The sequence below is a fragment of the Prosopis cineraria genome, unplaced genomic scaffold, assembly GCF_029017545.1.
Source record: "Prosopis cineraria cultivar Desert tree isolate PC_DT_omini unplaced genomic scaffold, ASM2901754v1 PC6, whole genome shotgun sequence".
Lineage (NCBI taxonomy): Eukaryota > Viridiplantae > Streptophyta > Magnoliopsida > Fabales > Fabaceae > Prosopis > Prosopis cineraria.
In genome coordinates, this window is record NW_026555337.1 from 14,635,416 (window position 1) to 14,653,666 (window position 18,251).

At 30.6% G+C, this 18,251-nt stretch overlaps 1 protein-coding gene across 1 annotated transcript; it reads left to right on the forward strand.

Annotated features, from left to right (window-relative positions):
• The first annotated feature begins 3,119 nt into the window (after positions 1–3,119).
• On the forward strand, positions 3,120–4,367 carry LOC129313923 (putative F-box protein At5g62660). Its single transcript, XM_054957313.1, has one exon. The coding sequence runs from the start codon at positions 3,120–3,122 to the stop codon at positions 4,365–4,367; it is 1,248 nt and encodes a 415-aa protein (XP_054813288.1).
• The last annotated feature ends 13,884 nt before the right edge of the window (positions 4,368–18,251 follow it).

Genomic DNA, 18,251 nt, shown 5'->3' on the forward strand with positions numbered 1-18,251 from the left:
TTTCATAGAACTATAATTTGACCTAATTTTCAATTATGGATTTCAATTATACTCAAAATCAATTTTATAAATCAATTATTATAAAATATAATTAATTATATTCAAGATCAATTATTTAAATCAATTTTATTCAATGGTAATTTGATGAAGTTGATTCTCTCTACTCTTTTACTCCCCTTCTCATATCAACCATTTGATTAAAATTTGAGCCATTTAGATTTAATATTTTATAAAATATTTTTGAAAATATTTTCTTTATTGTCTAATAAGTTGTCCCAACCAAATTTTAGTAGTTGAATACCCACATTGAAAGAAACAGAAGTCAGATCTTTGACTAGCGGTTCCTCCACTCAAGTGGTGTACCAGTCGACACATATATTAATCTCAATGTTTTCAAATGTCATAATCCAATTTTTCATAATAACTAATAAGCTCTTTGATTCTATCTTTTAAAGTTTGTTACATTATAAGGAGCTTATGTTTTCAACACTTAATCAAAAAATTGAGACTCGAAGATTCAAGTGACGAAAGTTTGCAAGATCCTTCAAGGTTTGGGTCTTGGGAAATGTTCACTTCACATTTTTCTCTCCCTAATCACTATAACTCTTCAGGTTATTTAACAAGTAAAAATTATACGAAAAAGCACTTAAATGTTTATTATGTTTCGTCAAATAAATTATTTTTTAATATAAAATACAATCAATAATTTAAGTACAATTTCTTTTTGGGAAAAATAGTGATGGAGGACTATTAGAAAAAATTTATATTCTATCCATTAAAAAATGTAAGGCATTTTTAATCGAATCTCATCTTTTAATAAAATAGTTACCTACTTTTAAATTAGCATTATTTTTTTATATTTATTCTTATTAAATAATAAATATAAAGTTATTATCAATAGCGATATTTTTGAAAAAAAAGTAATGAATACATCTCGAAAGATTAAAAATGCCTCACATTTTTAACATACAACTCCTCAAAAAATGTGTTATATTTTAAATGGAGGAAGCATCAGTTAAGGATTAGTTGTCAAATTCGAATAGAATGTCTGAATGGATTGTTATTAATTTGAAATAAGTTGTTAAATTTTAAATGAATAATTGTTGATAAAAGACTAACCTCAATTAACAAATATTCATTCGAGTTTTGACAATAAGTAATTTTTAATTAATATAAATTTTTTTCTAGCAGTACTTGATTGATATTTTTTCTTTTTTTTTTTTTAAGTTATGATAAGATGTTTAGAAGTTCCTTATATATAAGACCATGATGAGTATCTTTTCTTCTGTTTCTTCATTCGTTCAAGTTGGCAAAGTATCTAGTAAATTACTATTATATCTTCTACGCGAAGACAATTGCATTTTTCATTCAAAAAAAGGAAAGACCCAACTAGAATCTAGTAATATAAATATGAATCTGACCAATGTGTAAAGCATTATCTTGCAAAAGCATCCTCTACAATATTTCAATATTTCAATTTCTCAATGATGCCTTCTGTATTAATTAATGATATAAATATTATTATAAAAATGTAGTCAATGAGAACATGAGATGAAAGCTTTGCTATTGCTTATTTGTGCAAGGCGGTGATAGTTCTCAAATTTCAAAATATTATTAAAATTAAAAGTAAAATTGAAAATTATTTCATGTTTTCCTAACCCAATATATGGTTTTATTTTTGTCAATGATACGACTTGCACAAAACAGACACAAAAAATCCAAAGCCACAAAATTAAGGATCTCTAAAACATTATTTATAATTAAAAAAATTTCAAAAAAGAATTATAGATTTTGACCGAAAAAAAATATCATGATCCTTGACTAGAATTACAATATTTTTTATGTAATTTTTTGGGCACTCATTTCTCCCATTTTTAATACTCGTCTTTTACTTTCTTAGTACTCATTTAATTTTCAGTACTTAATTTTTTTTTAGAATTTTAAATGTTTCCAGTACACATATTTCATGGTTTCAATATTAAATAAATAAATGTAAGTGTTTCCAGTATTGAAAACATATAAATTAGTATTGAAAAATTGAAAAAAAAAATCGAGCACTAAAAATACTAGTTATGAGCATTTACATTAAAAATGTGGTAGATGAATGTTTAAAGTATAAAATATGAATGCACAAAAAATAGGTCAGAAAAATTTTAATTCAAGTTAAGAATTATAGTTCTTCATTAAAATTTATAATTGCACGGTTTTTAACTGTAATTAATATTTTTGAAAGATCCTTAAATGTCGTTTTCTCCCAAAAGTACTTAGCGCGTGTTTGGATAAATACGTAACTGAGGTTTGGATGGCCAAAACCTCAATTGAGGTGTCAAAAGCTCATTATAAAAATTTTATTCTTGTTTGGCTATAAAATTTGTAAAGAGCATTGAGAAAAAAACGAGCGTTAGAATTGAAGTCACAAAATGCAGCTTCTAAAGCAACGTAACGTGGGAAAGTGAAGTTGGTATTCATTATTTGTGGGTTTTCTCTTTCTTGTCCTTACATGATATCTCTTGGCTTCCTTAATCTCTCATCTTACCGTAAAGTATTTGCACAAGGCTTCAGGAAAAAAAAAAAGAAAAAAAAATATGAGGTTATACAAATTGAATCATTAAATCAATTATAATTAAATTAAATGGAATAAAAAATTAATCATAAACAATAATTTTTTTAAGTTAGTAGCAATGTAATTTATTTTTTAAAATCAGTGCAACACATTTATAAAATTTAAAAAAATTTAATATGTCATTTATCTTAGATTTTTTTAATTCTAACTTTTAAAGAATAAAATTGTATAATTTAATTTTACCTTTCTGACAAATTTAATTATAAGTTTAATATTCTTTCCTAAAAATATCATATTAGTTACAAAAATATATACAAAAAAAATTGATGTCTATTTTTATCATTATATATCTCAACTGATTTTTAAATCAAATCATTCAAATAAATTTTAGTTCATTTAACTGACTTTTAAAAAAAGATATCCAAACATAAATCACGTTAAAGTTACAGACATTTCTTTCAATCTCAATTTGCTAACCTCAGTTAATTCTAACCTCAATTTTAAAATTTTTAATCCAAACAACCCCTTACCCATCCCAAGAGACACCTTCTCTTTCATGTTTCAATCGAAGTCCTTATCTGAACGAACGCTCTCTTCTGTGATTTCTTCTCCAATGGCAAGCAAGCAGCTAGTAATGGAAGACGACAACCCCTTTCTTCCCGACGATATCATCATTAACATTCTCAAAAGACTTCCGGTAAAATCCCTAATCCGATTTCAATGCGTGTCCAAAGATTGGAAAAATCTTATCAAGACTCCGTTTTTCATCCAAGACCACCTCCACCACTCCAACCATCAAAACCCTTCCCTTCTCCTCCAACCTGACCGTCCCAGGAATAGTCTTCGTGATATACACGTCGCTGTACTGGGTTGCGAAAAGCGAGTCCTTGATATTCAAGAACCACCTTTGATTGATTCGTCGTTGGATAATGGACTTGTGGTCGTGGGTTCCTGCAATGGCTTGGTTCTTGCTAGAATAGTTGAGCGTGGTACATCTTTTCCCTTGTGGCTAAAGAAAAATGGTTTACCTCCTCCTTCAGTTTCCCTTTTATTATGGAATCCAGCAATTAGAGAGGTCAAGAAGGTGCCCAGAAATATTAATGATTATGACGGTCTTTACCTTTTAGTATTTGGGTTCAGTCCGATTGATAATGATTACAAGATAATGAGAATTACTGTTTGTGAGCTTCATTTTGTGGTTAATTCAGTGGAGGTGTATTCATTAAACTCTGGGTCATGGAAGAAGGTAGGATTTGGAAATCTAGAGGGTGTAGGTTTTGGTAACCTGCGTAATGTAACTGTTAATGGGGTTATGTTTTTTGTTGGTAGAAAGGATGATTTTAATGATCAGGTAGTATCATTTGACCTGACAAATGAAGTGTTCACATTGATACCAATGCCTGATTTAGGTTGTGCTTATATCAGAAGGCTTACTGTGTATGAGAACAAAATTGGTGTGATTGCTGACTCTGTTGGAAAGGATAAATCTCATTTCATTCGTTTGTGGGTGATGGAGGAGGATACATGTGTGTCAGGGAAGACATGGAATTGGACTAGAATACATGCTAGCAAACACTGTTCTCTGCCTCGCGAGTTAAATCCAATGACTATTTGGAGGAATGAAATTGTGTTCCATCCTCTATATCAGATTGAGAATGATGTTGAAACAAATAAATTTTATCTGCTTAATATTGCTACTGATGAGTTTGAGAAGTTTTCTATCAGCTGCGGCTATATCAGTAAGATTTTTAATTACGTGGAAAGCCTTGTATCAGTCAGCAACATTGATGTTGAAGAACCTTGATTGTAAATTTTAGTTATTACATTGCAGGTCCACTTTCTTTAAACACTTCGGGTGGAAATGAATCCATTATAGTTTACATCATAAGGTCATTATTGTTTATATATAGTTGTTGAGTCCTTTTGGTGAAATTATGTGGAATGATGAATGTGGGTATTCAACTACCAAGTGCTAGTAACTGTATCTGACCTAGTTAGCATTATTAGTCGCTGTTGGATGGTTTATTCCTGGAAGTTTCTTGTTTCTTGTCTTTTTTGAATGATGAATCCATAATAGCAGATTTTCTGTTCCTTGTCCTTCATTTCATATCTCATATTTGTTGTAGTAGTTTTCCACTATGATGTGTGTGATATTTTTCTTGGAGCTTTTTTTGAAGTTCACAATATGAAGTCTCTATTATCTTCTGCTTCCAAGGATGCTTAGAAAAGAACCTTTAATACGTGTTTGTATGAAGAATGAGATTGAAATCTATCAACTTATGTCCTGTGAAAAGGAAATTTTGAAAAGCAGATGTTGTTGGATGAAAATATGGTCAATCTTGTTGAATCCAATTTCCATCCTGACTATGAGACTATGAGCATGAGGAACAAGGAAATAGTTTGGAATTGTATTAGTACTCTACTGAGTAAATATTTTGTTTATAAAATTTCAAAGAGGTACAGCTAATGGAATTTAATACTTTCTATAGTCAATTTGAGATGACTATGATTTTGTGTATATTTGATTTCTTTTTTTTTTTTACCATTATGTTTATAATTGATGGCATGCATAGGTTGTTTTGATATTTTTATGAAAATTATGGTTTTTTATTTATAATTAATATTTAATTTCAGGTCATTTGGTTGTTTGGATATTTTTTAAAAAATTAGTTTGGACTTATAATTGATTTTGAAATGTAATGTATGTAATATGGATGTTTGAATATATATATATATATATATTTGCAAACCAATAATTTTACCTATTTTTCAATTCTACTCTTCTATTACATGCGAAATCAATTTTATAAATCAATTACTACAAAATATATAAGTTATATTTTAAATTAATCATGTAAATTGATTTTATTCAATGTAAATGCAACGAGAGTTGGTTTTGTCCGCTTCTTTTATCAATCGTTAGATTAAAATTTGAAATGTTTTATAAAATATTTTTTAAAACATTTTCTTTACTGCAATTCTTTTAAATTGTGCCAACAAAATTGTAATTGTTGGAATTTAATTATTTTTTAATAATTTAACATTTTACTAATTATTTATAAAACATTACATTGTAACCTTTAAAATTCAATCAGAAGTAGAGCCAAGAAAAATGACTAGGATTGAAGGGTTGCCCTTTTAAATACATTTATATAAACTTGAAAATCATAATAGGCCTTAAAAAATGATTTTTTTTTTAGAAAAGCTGAGCTTTGAAGCCAATTGCTGATAGGGCTTGAAAAAAAAAAGTGTCAACTTGAGCAGTCTTTTTAAATTTGTTTTTGTTTTACCTTAAAAAATAAAATATTTTTATTTTTAAATTGAATTTAAATTTTAGAATATATGTTTGTACTTTAATATTAAAATTTATATTAATTATTTTAATTTTTGAACAATATAATTTGTATTTAAAAAATATGAAATACTATGATTAAAAATTTTAATTTTAAAAATTCAAAAAAAAGGGCTTATAGGCTTGATCTTAAGCCCTTTGAACAAGATTGGTTTCAAAAAATGATCAATTTTAGGATAATTGAGTTTATGGGCTTGAACCCATAATAGGCCCCGCCATCCTTTCCCAACCTTAATGAAAAGCAGTTGCAAGTTAAATTTATAAGAGTTAATGAGTAAATAAGACCTTGAACTCTTACTCGAAAATCGCTCTGGACCTGAACTCTTGAAATATGCAAAATAAATCATAAACTTTTAAATTTATAATAAAGTAAACCTTAACTGTTAATTTTTTTTAACATCATTAATTCATTATTGTCCACACAAGTATTATAACAATCAGAGTTAAATTTATAGGAAAATAAACCCTGAATAGTACTATGTGGATAGTAATGATGTTAAAAAGTTAATGATCAAGGTTTATTTTGCTATGAATTTAAAAGTTTAGGGTTTATTTTGTATATTTTAAGAGTTCAAAATTTAGGGTGATTTTCGAGCAATAGTTCAAGTTTCTGCCTTATGTCTTTGAACCCTTCTAGTCATCAGAAATGAGCTCCGGATAGATTGTCGGATTCTGGAGGTGAAGATGTTTGGAAAAACATGAAGGGTATAGAAGTAAATGCTACTGCTCCCACCACTAAGAAGGTCGATGTTGTCATAACTAATAAGGAAATCCATGTTAACAACTCATCAATTTCTCAACCACAAAATGAGAACGTCAATTCCACACCCATGGGTGTTAAACCACCTATGTCTTATAAAGCTTCACCATTAGGTTACAATGGTGTTGTAGATAGGGACGAAATAATAGACGAGGCAGACAAGTTTGATGAGGAGAAAGAAATTCCTTAGGAACTCCTTAAACCAACTGAGGATGTTAAACGCTTAATAAAGCTTCATCCGTAGTTCCTATCACCCCAATCGAGTTCAAAGAATGGTGCAAGCCTTAAAGGTACGCTCTGGTTCTAACTGTGCTAGGGAAAATGATGGACGTCTTAAAGCTTTTCTCTCATTTGTGGAATATTTTGAAATTTGAACTCATTGACTATATGAAAAATAATTTTCCCTAACTGTGCTAGGGAAAATGAAGGCTTAGGTTTAGTTTTCTTTAATTGTGGATGCTTTGGACATCACAAGGAAATTTGTCCATGGAGATATAGTTTAAACAAGACTACATTATTGGAAAACACTGATAAGCAATATGTTGTTACAACACTAACTATGGAATGGTAGATCTTGCTAATGTCCAAGGATGGGCATGGACCTTGGAATATGGTTCCACACATTACAAAAGGCCAGCTCCTAAGATGGGATTACAATAAATCCCTCAATCTAATAGGAGGAGATACTCGAAAGGTTTTTATAAACAGGTAAATCATGTTATAGTCTTTAGGTATGTGGTGTTGGCAGTTGATGAGGAGGAAAATATGTCCTTAGAGAATGCGTGTTTCATCACCAATAAGGAGACTATGATCCCAAGTATAAGAGATATTTCCTCCACAAAAAATGATAAGCAAAGGTTAAAGGGAAAAAGGGCCTCATTTACAAAGATACATATGAAAGGACTAGGGCAATGCAAAATTGCTTTGTATAGAGGCAAGAAGAATGTCAAACCTTTAGAGGTAATAGCAAGCAAGGCTAAGAAAATAAGCCAGGCCAACATTCTTATATTGTTATGTCAAATAATGTTTCTCAAGTCAATCTTAGTGGTAAGAAGTATGATCCCAAGAATAAAGAAACCAAAAATAGTACATCTAGTAGCCTAACTAATTATGATGATAAAAGTCCGCCCTTAGTTCAAGAAGCACCCCTTATCATTATCCAAGCTTCATCCCTAATAGGTGAACCTCCTGAATCACTAGATGAGCAGGGGATGGGTATGGAGGAGAATAGCGATGATAGAATAGAGGATGACATGAATTTGGCGATCATGCCTATAGGAAGAATTAACCTAGATTTTAAAGATGATGATATGGTCAAATAAGTCCTTCTCTTATCACTTTTTTTTACAGGTTTATCCATGATTACAACCTTTTGGAATTGTAAAGGTGTGGGGGTAAAGCTTTTCTCGTGCACTTTAAAGACATTTCTAGAAAGTATAAGACTAATTGTTTTTGTCTAAGTAAGCCAAGAATTAGTAGTGTTATGGTGGACAGGTTATTAAAAAATTAAGTTTTTCAAACTACTTAGAGTTAAAGCCACTAGTTTTATTGGAGGTATTTAGATTTTATGGAATAGCTCAAATTTTACTATTAATTACATATGCTCTAATGTCCAGTTAATCTATTGTTGTGTGGTGGATGGCAAAAATAATTTCATCAAATTTATCACCTTTGTTTTAGGGAAACTTCATTATATAGTCAAAACCTTCTTTAGGATTCTCTTTCAACCATTGCATCTCATACTGTAGATCCTTGAATTGTTTGTGGAGACTATAATACTTAGCTTACCCCAGACGACAAAAAAAGGGGAGCTAAACCCAATTGGAGAGGTACTTATTATAGGTAATCATTTTACTTGGGAACGACAGCATATTAAAGAACGTATTGATTGGGTGTTTTACAATGCAAGCTGTTTTGAAAATTTTGCTAGTCTTAAAGCTGCGGTCATCTTAAATTCAAATATGATCATTGTTTGTTTGTTGTCTTTGACTGTGCCTCTCTTAACTAGAGAAGAAACAAAAACTCCTTTAAGTTCCATGCTACTTGGCTATTAAAGGAGGGATTAAATGAAGTTTTAATGATGTTTGGAATTGAAAATATTTGATTGATAGAATCCCTACCTTTAAAGATAACATTACTATATGGAATACTCATCATGTTGCAAACTTACTTTAAGAAGGAAGAGTTTGCTTAAAAGATTGGATGCCATTGACAATGCTAGATTTGCAAATAATAGAAATGGGCTTTGGAAAATTGAGCAAGATCTTTGGAAGGAATGCCATAAACTTGCGACACAAGAAGAATTATTATGGTAGCAAAAATCTAGATGCCATTGGCTTGAATAGGGTGATAAAAATTCTAGGTATTTTCATGCTTTTATAGCCATCAAGCATAGTGAAAAAACATTAAATCTCTAAATAATGATCAAGAAGAATGGATTGATGATCAACATACTCTTAAAACTATGGCCCATTATTTCTTCTCTCAATTCTACTCGAGAGATGGTGATATAGCTCAAAATCCTCACATGCTTGCAAACTTTTTATCTTTATCTCAAAGTGACTTATTGAAGATTCAAAGAAAAGTTTCTGACATTGAGGTTAAAAATGTTGCTTTTTCTAAAGGGGCTTTTAAAAGCTCCAAGATTGAATGGATTATAAGCTCAATTTTTTCATAGTCAATGGCAAAATATTGGTGAGAAGATTTGTAATCTTGTGAAGGATATTTTCAAAGATCTTGAAAAGGTGGCAAGTATCAATCAAACAAATATTGTTCTTATACCTAAGGTTGATAACCACACCTACTTAAAGGATTTGAGAACAATTTCACTTTGCAATGTTAGCCTAAAGATTGTTACTAAGGTTGTAGCTAATATACTTAAAAAGCATATGAATTATCTACCTGAGCAATGCAATTTCATTTCAAATAAGCACAGTAGTGATATATGAATTTTTATACTTATTACTATGCATACCATGAGAATCAAGAAAAGTGAGTATGGGATATATGGCCATTAAGGTAGATATGGAGAAAGCTTATGATTGCCTTGATTGGGGGCTTTATTGAGGAGACTTTGCAAGCTATTGGGCTTAATCGTATATTTAACAATATTATCATATCTTGTATTTAACTTTCACTATGAAAATGTTATGGAATGGTGAGGAGACTCCAGAATGAAAATCCTCAAGAGGTATTAGGCAATGAGACCCACTTAGCCCTTATATTTTTGTCCTCTACATGGAAAGACTTGGGCAAATTATTATAAGTAAATGTGCACATGGAGAATGGAAGCTACTAATGCTTACCAAAGATGGACCTACCATTTCTTACCTTTTTTCTTTGTTGATGATCTTACACTCTTCTTAGAAGCGAGTGTTGAACAAGCTACCTTAGTGAAAGAAGTTATGAGGGAACTTTACTTGGCATCAGATTATAAAGTGAACCTTAACAAGACAAAAATGTTTTGTTCGCCAAGGGTGAACTACAATAGAGAAGTTGAATTAGGCGAAATCTTGGGCCTTAGCATCACAATGGATTTAGTAAAGTTCCTCGGAGTCCCTCTCCTGCATAAGAGAGCCATAAAGCCAACCTTCATGAGCCTTACACTAAAAAGCCAATAAAAAAAATATCAAATTAAAAGGGTAAATATCTTAAAATTGCAGGAAGAATGATTTTTATCAAAGTTGTTTTGTCATCTCTTCCTTGGTACTTGATGTAAACTATGCAGCTACTAAAAGGCATTTTAGATCAAATTGAGAAATTGAGTAGGAAGTTTCCATGGAGTAATATGGAAGGTCAAAATAGGATACATATGATTGATTGCGATAAAGTTAAACAAAGTAAACAAGTTATGGGATTGGGCATTGAAGATCTCAAAAAACAAAATACTACCTTTACTATGAAATTGTGTTAGGGTATTCTTACAAAGATAGATTCTCTTTACTTTCAATGTATGAAGGCTAAATATAGGTGTGGAACTAGCAAAGACCCATTTATTGTTAAAAAAAGGCATCTTTTCACATGCTTGGCAATGTATTATGGATTTTTAAAATAACTTTATGAAGGTAGTCAAAAGAAGGGGTTGATGGTGGGTCTACTATCTTTTGGTTAGACATTTGGAATAATTTTGATGTCCCCCTTATCCCTTTTGCCTTAGATTCCTAGAAGATTTTAATTTGAGAGCATCGTTCTATGATTTTATCTCACCTTCAAGGGGACGGGATGTTGATAAATGGAAAAATGTCCTACCAGCTTAGGTGATTCATGAATTACTCAAGATAAAAATTTCTAGAAACTAAGGATAGGATGGATATATTTAGAATAATGCTATTGATAGCAAATTTTCTATGAGGAATACCTATGACTTCCTACATTTTCATCATCAAAACTCTAACTATCCAATTTAGAGGCTGTTATGGAAAGGCCAGTATCTAGAGAAAATTAAATTCTTCCTCCAATGAGCTTACCAAGAGAGAATCTTCACAAATTACTTCAGAGAAAAGTGAGGGTTCACTTCTAATAGGTTGTGGCCTTTTGAGTATTCTAGTGAGGAAACAGTTATACACACTTTAAGAGACTATTATGAGGCTAGAGAGGTATGGAGAGATGTTTTAAATCTTGACCATGTTTCTACTTTTTTTCAACAATGATTTACAGGAATGGACGCTATGGAATCTTAAAGCAAATATTGGAAGGAGAATCCTCAAAAGATGGCTATAGACCAAACTGTTTACTAGCTCATTTACACATCAAGATTTAAAGAAATTTTTGAAGGCACCCAACATAAAGCTACTAAGATTGTATATAAATAATAACACAAACTATTAGAAGATAAAGATTTTTTAAATTTCAAACATAAGCTAGGACTAGTGATCTCTAATGAGTCTAGTGAGTAGAAGCCTACTTAAGTTTATTCACTTCAACTTGATGTAGACAAATTTATCTAAAATAAAAGAGTTGCAACTTGTGGAGGAATTGTACGAGACCACACAACTAAGTGGATTATGGGTTTCAAGAAATCTCTAGGACATAAGCACTATGTTGAACTAGAACTTACAGGTATCAAAACGGACCTTCAATTATGCAAAGATAAAGCTTCAAGACAATTCAAGTTTACTCTTATTCTTTAAATGCCCTTACCCTTATTCTAGGGGATAATCATGGTCTTCCCTTAAAGGCTACCTTAACACAGGATATTAGAGCATTACTTTGTGAAGATTGGGATATTGAATTTTTCACGCTGAGAGAGATGCAATCCATCTTGTGGATTTCCTAACTAAGAGTGCCCATAGCCTAGCCTTAGGTCTTTAATCTTTCAACTTTATGCCTCCTGATTGTAATGAATTATTCTATAAGGACAAACTCTCTAATTTCCCTTTTTGATAAGCCCTAGGTTAGTTTAATTTTATTGTTTCTTTTCCTTTTGAGCTTTTGCTTGCCCTTTGTACATATATAAAAAAAAGAAAATTATAAGGTTGAATCCATAAGATATTTCAAAAGTCAAAAGCTTGACTCCTATATATGGATTCGACTAAAATGAAAAATCTCCTATATATGAATTACTAACCAGGCCCATGTATAATACCATCTGAAGATCTTCAAATCTTGTTTGTTACTAAATTTTGCACCTTGAAGAAGACTTACTTGTTTGCTGACAATGATCTAGACCTTGTGGGAAATTTTGATATACTGATTGAAAAACTCTTAAGCAATATCTATTATGAGATTCCAACCAAACTTTGATCTAGAATGATTTACTAGCACAACCCATATCTACTTTAAACTACAATGAGAGATCATCTTAATGCGACATAGTAGATACCTTGCTTGAGAGCAAGACATTATTGTTTTAGCTTTAGACTTGATTAAAAATCTAAGAGATAAATTTTTTTAGATTTCTGTGGTGACATCTATTGGGAAAAATCCCAAATAACAAATCATCCCAATAGATTAGCTCTGTCAACTAATAATTCATTAATTTATAATTGTTGTTGGGATTTGAGTAAAGGAAAATCACTAAATAATTGGTGAAAACTTAAGCAACAAAAAGGGGACTTAAATGAGAGAGACTTTTTATTATTGCTTCTAGCAATAATTGCACATATCACTTTGACTTTTCAATACTCATACTCACTTTGGTTTCCATACACTCTTGCTTCTTTCACATGCATACTTCACTTTAAACACCTACTCACTTTTTCTCTTTCTCACATCAGCACATAGCTCATATACTCACTCACTTCTAGTGATTCAGCTTTTCTTTCTCTTTATAATATAATTTACAACAATATAGGGTCCGTTTGGATTTCAATTGGACATAATAGATTATGAAAATAATTAATTAAGTGGTAGATTTGAATCATAATTGATTATGTTAAAATGCAATCTATTTGGATGTTGTTTTTCTAAAATTGATTTTAACAGAACTGAAGATATTTGGATAATTTTTTTAGAATCAATTTTATCTGTTTAAATTATCATAAATGACATTACTTTTTAAAATTAAATTATTGATAAATTTGTATCTAATAGTATTAAAGTTGTTACATTTTATTTAAGAAGTAAAATATATTATCAGTTTTATTTTTATTAAATTTTGGGATTTTTTATAATTTTTTCTTGGGTTTTTGTTTGTAATTTTCTCCAACACTTTTTGATGGATTATCACAAACGCTCCAATTGCTAACTTCTGAAAAAAATCAATTTTAACCAATAAAATTGATTACATAATTTTTACGTGTTTGGATATATTTTTGATTAATCGATTTTAACAGTAAAATAATCGATTATTTTGTCTAACCAAACGGGCACATAATCTAGTTGTTCCTATTCTCTCACTTCCCCATGTCACTCACTCTTTCTTTCTTCTCTTCACCTAACTTTTCTAACACTCTACAAGGCTACACCCACACACACTACTTATTTTCTCTTTCTTTCCTCACCCTCTTATAGTCTTATTTTCTTTCTTATTTCTCGACACACACAACAACAAACCAAGTCATCCATTTATACTTACAAATGTTGGTAAGATCATTCCTTCTTGGTCTTTCTTCTTTTACCACCATAACCAAATCGATTCCCACAATATATACATCATTTTAGAATTTTTTTATTTAACTGCTTTAACTTACTTCCCCAAAAACTCTAGATCTTTCCCTTTATTTATTTAATTAGTTAGTGAATCTTAACACTTCCCCTCACTGACTAATTAATCTTTTTACCTTTTCATCAGCCTTATTTCTTCAACCTTCCAAATAATTTCTTGAACTTGTCATAATCTACTTTGTCTTGTTGAGAAAATTCATACATAGTCAACTTTCACCTTGTGCTCGGATACCAAATATTGGGATTTAAGGATGAAAAAAGAGAGGGACTACAGTGAAAATAAATTTTTATTATTCACCCAAACTATAATAAATACAAATACTTATATCTTTACCTTAATTTTTCCTTACTCTTTCTCTCTCACCCTACTTTTTATAACACAACGCTACACTCACACTTTCACTCAATCTCTCATGTCACCTTGCTTCCTCTCTTTTCTTTTACTCTATCACACACACACATTTATACATGATGAATGGGGTGATAGATTTCCTCTCAAGCCTTCTTTATTCCTCAATTCTCCACTGCCATATAAGTCAATTTCTTCTTCAACATAATTCTAGAATCTTATTTTCTTTTACTACTACACACTTCTTTAAAATTTTGAAGCATTCCCTTTTTGTTGATTAGTCAGTGATACTTAATGCTCCCTTCACCAACTAATTAATCTTTTTACTTTTTCTTTAACCTTCCATATGGCTTCTTAAATGTGTCATGGTCAATTTCATATTGGTAAGAGAATCTACATGTAGCCAACTTCATATTCTACTCCAAAATATTCTTGGTACTTGGTTTCTATATCTTCATAGATCTTTACAATGGTGATGATTGGCCTTTGTAACATCCTGATTTTTATATAATAAAGAAATTGTGGAATTTAGGTTTTGAAAAAAATGATAATAATAGGAATTTATATTATTTGAGGTTATTTAGAAATAATATTATGGTTAGGTATTTAGTTATGAATTTAAAAATTTAAATTTAAAATCACATAAGCAATATTTAGTTAAGATATAATACATAAATAATTTTTTTTATGTGTGTGTTAAAAAATAGAGAAAGTAGAAGGAATAAAAAAAGGGTGGAAGGTTGTTGTTTTTAAGTTCCACATTGGTTAGATGAGGGAAGAGATGAGGTGCCTTCATGTATAAAAAGGAGGGGGTGTGTACATTAGGAAGCATGAGAGGTTAAGATGCAATTTAGAGAAAATTGCAACTTATGGCCCAAAAGTTTGAATAATTAAATTCAAACCTATAGTTTTTTTAATATAATTTTAGGACTCACATCTTATTTTTATATTATTTTTCTCTCTTCCTCTCACGTTGCTCGGAGTCTTCTTGCAAGGGGGGATTATTTTCTTTTTCTTCAGGTATGTTCTAACTTTCCTGTTTAGATTAGCATTTAAAAATTTATTTAATTACAAAATTAATTTTATAGTTATTTTCTAAATAATATTAGCTTTCTAGTGATATGATTATTTTGTAGGATAGAGTAAATATTCTGATTAAGATTTTTCTATAGGATAGTTAATCTGATGATATGATAGATTAAAAATATAGGTTAAAACTCTTAGGGATATAATAAATATTATAGAATATTTTCTTGAGGTTGAAACTCATGTTTAGGAATTTTTGAGTTAAAATCTAGATCTATATGATTGAATTTATGTGGATTCTGAGATGTAGGGATAAACTTATGATTATTAAATATTTATTTAAGTATGAATAGGTATTTTTGAGGTTATAGAAAGGTGATTTGAGGCTTCAGGATAATTTTAAAATTTTTAATTTATTTTTGGACGAATTTTTAGAATATAGAAGGATGAAATTGTGATACTAGAAGTGATTTGAGGATAAAAAAATAGTTTATTAGGGTACGAGAATTTTAGAAAAGAATTTGGGAAGTTAAATGAGGCATAAATTTTAAATTAGTGTTAATATGGATTATAGATCTAAGACTTTATAACTATTTAAATTAGAGTTATTTATTTTAATGTAAAATTAATATATAGTATTGTGAAATAATTATGTAGATTATATTGACAAAGATAGTGGTGAAAAAGGAGTTGTGAAGGGGAACTTGTTATTCAAGACACAAGGTAACCATTATTAATGTGTTGTGATGGGTGTGTTTGTGAATGGTTATGTGTTGTTTTGTTGTTTGGAAAAATTATGAATTATTTAAAATAAATACTGTTATATACTTCTGTGAAATCATTGCCAAGTGGGTTAAAATTTTTTTTTTATCATGATGAGATATTATTGTTCGAATATATTTCTGTTTGGATATTTGAATGATGCATGACTTGTCAGGGTATTTTAATGTATGGTGTTAATAAAAATTTCTGTTTGGTTAATTATTACCACGTGGTAAGCCCTCATTGGACCCAATGAGTGGCGTGTCACTTGGTCCAACTCACCTTTGGCAGGGTAATTTGGCGTCCGAACATGGTGAAAGGAGGATATAAGGTGCAGTCATGCAATTAAATACTTGTTCAGTTTGTTTGAAAATATTGTTCGGTTAAATGTTTTGTGTGCCCACTTAGCAATCGTATGATTAGTTACAACCGCATGCATCATTACATATTAATTTTTGGTTACTGGGACTTTTAAGTCTCATTCCCCGTGGTTAATATTTTTACAGGAGCGAGTCCGGCCGAGAAAGCACCAGAGGTGTAACTATGGTGTATGAGACACCATCTTTTACGTTGCCTCTTATTTTGGATTATACAATGTATCTTGTGCCAACTTAGGACATATCTTCTTTGTGGAGCATGTAAACTCTAATCCTTTTTATTAAAAGTATTTATATGACCATGAGGATTATGTCTGTCCCTCATGGTTTTAATTGCCTTTTTGGATATTTTAAGACTTGTGTTATGTCTTGGATGTATCATGGTAAGAAAATTTTCTACCATGATAATGATTTTAATAATTTGCGAAAAATTGGTTTGTATTTTTAAGGGTGTTACAGCCTTGCTCTCTGTCTTCTTCGTCTTCATCTTCATATTTTTCCTTGATTGAATTCTAAACACTAAAACATAATTCAATCACTTTCTCCAAGCTGAGTTCCTCCAGACCATCCTCATCCTTATCTGCATCTTGGTCCTTGCTTACCTTAGCATTCTCTTCCTTGACTTCATCTACTTCCACGATGCAGGACATTGCTAATTTTTTCTTCACTAAAATCTTTTATCAACATCTCCTCTTTAATGGCACATTATCCCTAAAAATCCCATTCTTCTTTACCATCATTTTTATAGTGGAGGTGAAAACACTTCTTTTAGCATTTCTATGCCAACAATCTCGAGCAAAGTGGCCGACTTTCTCAAATTTATAATACATACATTTCTTTTAACAATTTTCTTTTCATTAGGCTTGTCTCAATCTTCACAAGCTCTAATGTGAACTTCTATTGCAATGTTCTCTATGCTAGTTCATTGTGGCGCCTTCTATCACCTTCTTACTTCTTTGAGTTGGAAACCTCTCGTCAATCTCTCTTTTTGTAAAAGAGAGCATTTTCCTCATCTTTCAAAGAAACTTTAGATATTTGTGTATCTAAAGCTTCCTGATTAGCTAGGATACTTTCCAACTTAGCTAAAGTTGCTTTTGTATACCATCCTTTTATTGCCATGACTAGGCCATGATATTTTGGATTTAACCCTGTAATAATAATTCTCCACATCTATCTGTCAGTAATAGGGTTCATTATATCTAACTTTGAAATCTCATTACAAATAGATTTAATATTTAAAAAATACTTACTCAACTGCATATCATTTTGTCGAATCGAGACAAACTCATTCTCCAACAACTATAATGTTGCTCTATTTGCTCTTGCAAATAGAGAGGCCAATGTATCCTATGCTTCCTTTGGCATCTTCATCTCTTTGACATATATAATGAATTGTGGCTTAATGGTAACATCTAGTATGTAAAGAGATTTCTTAGCCCTTATGCATCTCTTCTTCAATTCGCTTGGATTTGTTGGAGGTGTAGCATCATCTCCGTCAAAGAGATCCTAAAGATTTTGACCTTCGAGGCAGAGCTCTATTATTGATTTTCATGCTTGACAATTCTCATTGTTTAGCTTCTCTGCTAAATAAGCATTTGATGTTATGTCTACCATGGTGATCTTGGTAATGCCTTGCAATTATACCAAGTTGATTTGGTCCCTAATCGATCTATTTCACAATCATAGACTCTGTACTAACAGAACCTCAAGCAAATCTAGACTCAAAGGTCTTCCACCTGAATACTCAAACTCTACCAACTACTCTTAAGCAGTCCAGCTGCGCCCCAATAGTTCAAGTTCTTAAGTTAACTCTGATATCAAATATTGAGATTTAAGTCAAAAGACCACTAAATAATTGGTACAAGCTTGGATAGGAAAGATTTAAATGATCGAGACTTTTTATGATTACAGTACTCATACCGCTTTGACTTTTCAATACTTACACTCTCTCACTATGT

Excerpts from the sequence above, each read along its gene's own strand:
- LOC129313923 (XM_054957313.1), top strand. The coding sequence starts at position 3,120 with ATGTTTCAATCGAAGTCCTTATCTGAACGAACGCTCTCTTCTGTGATT.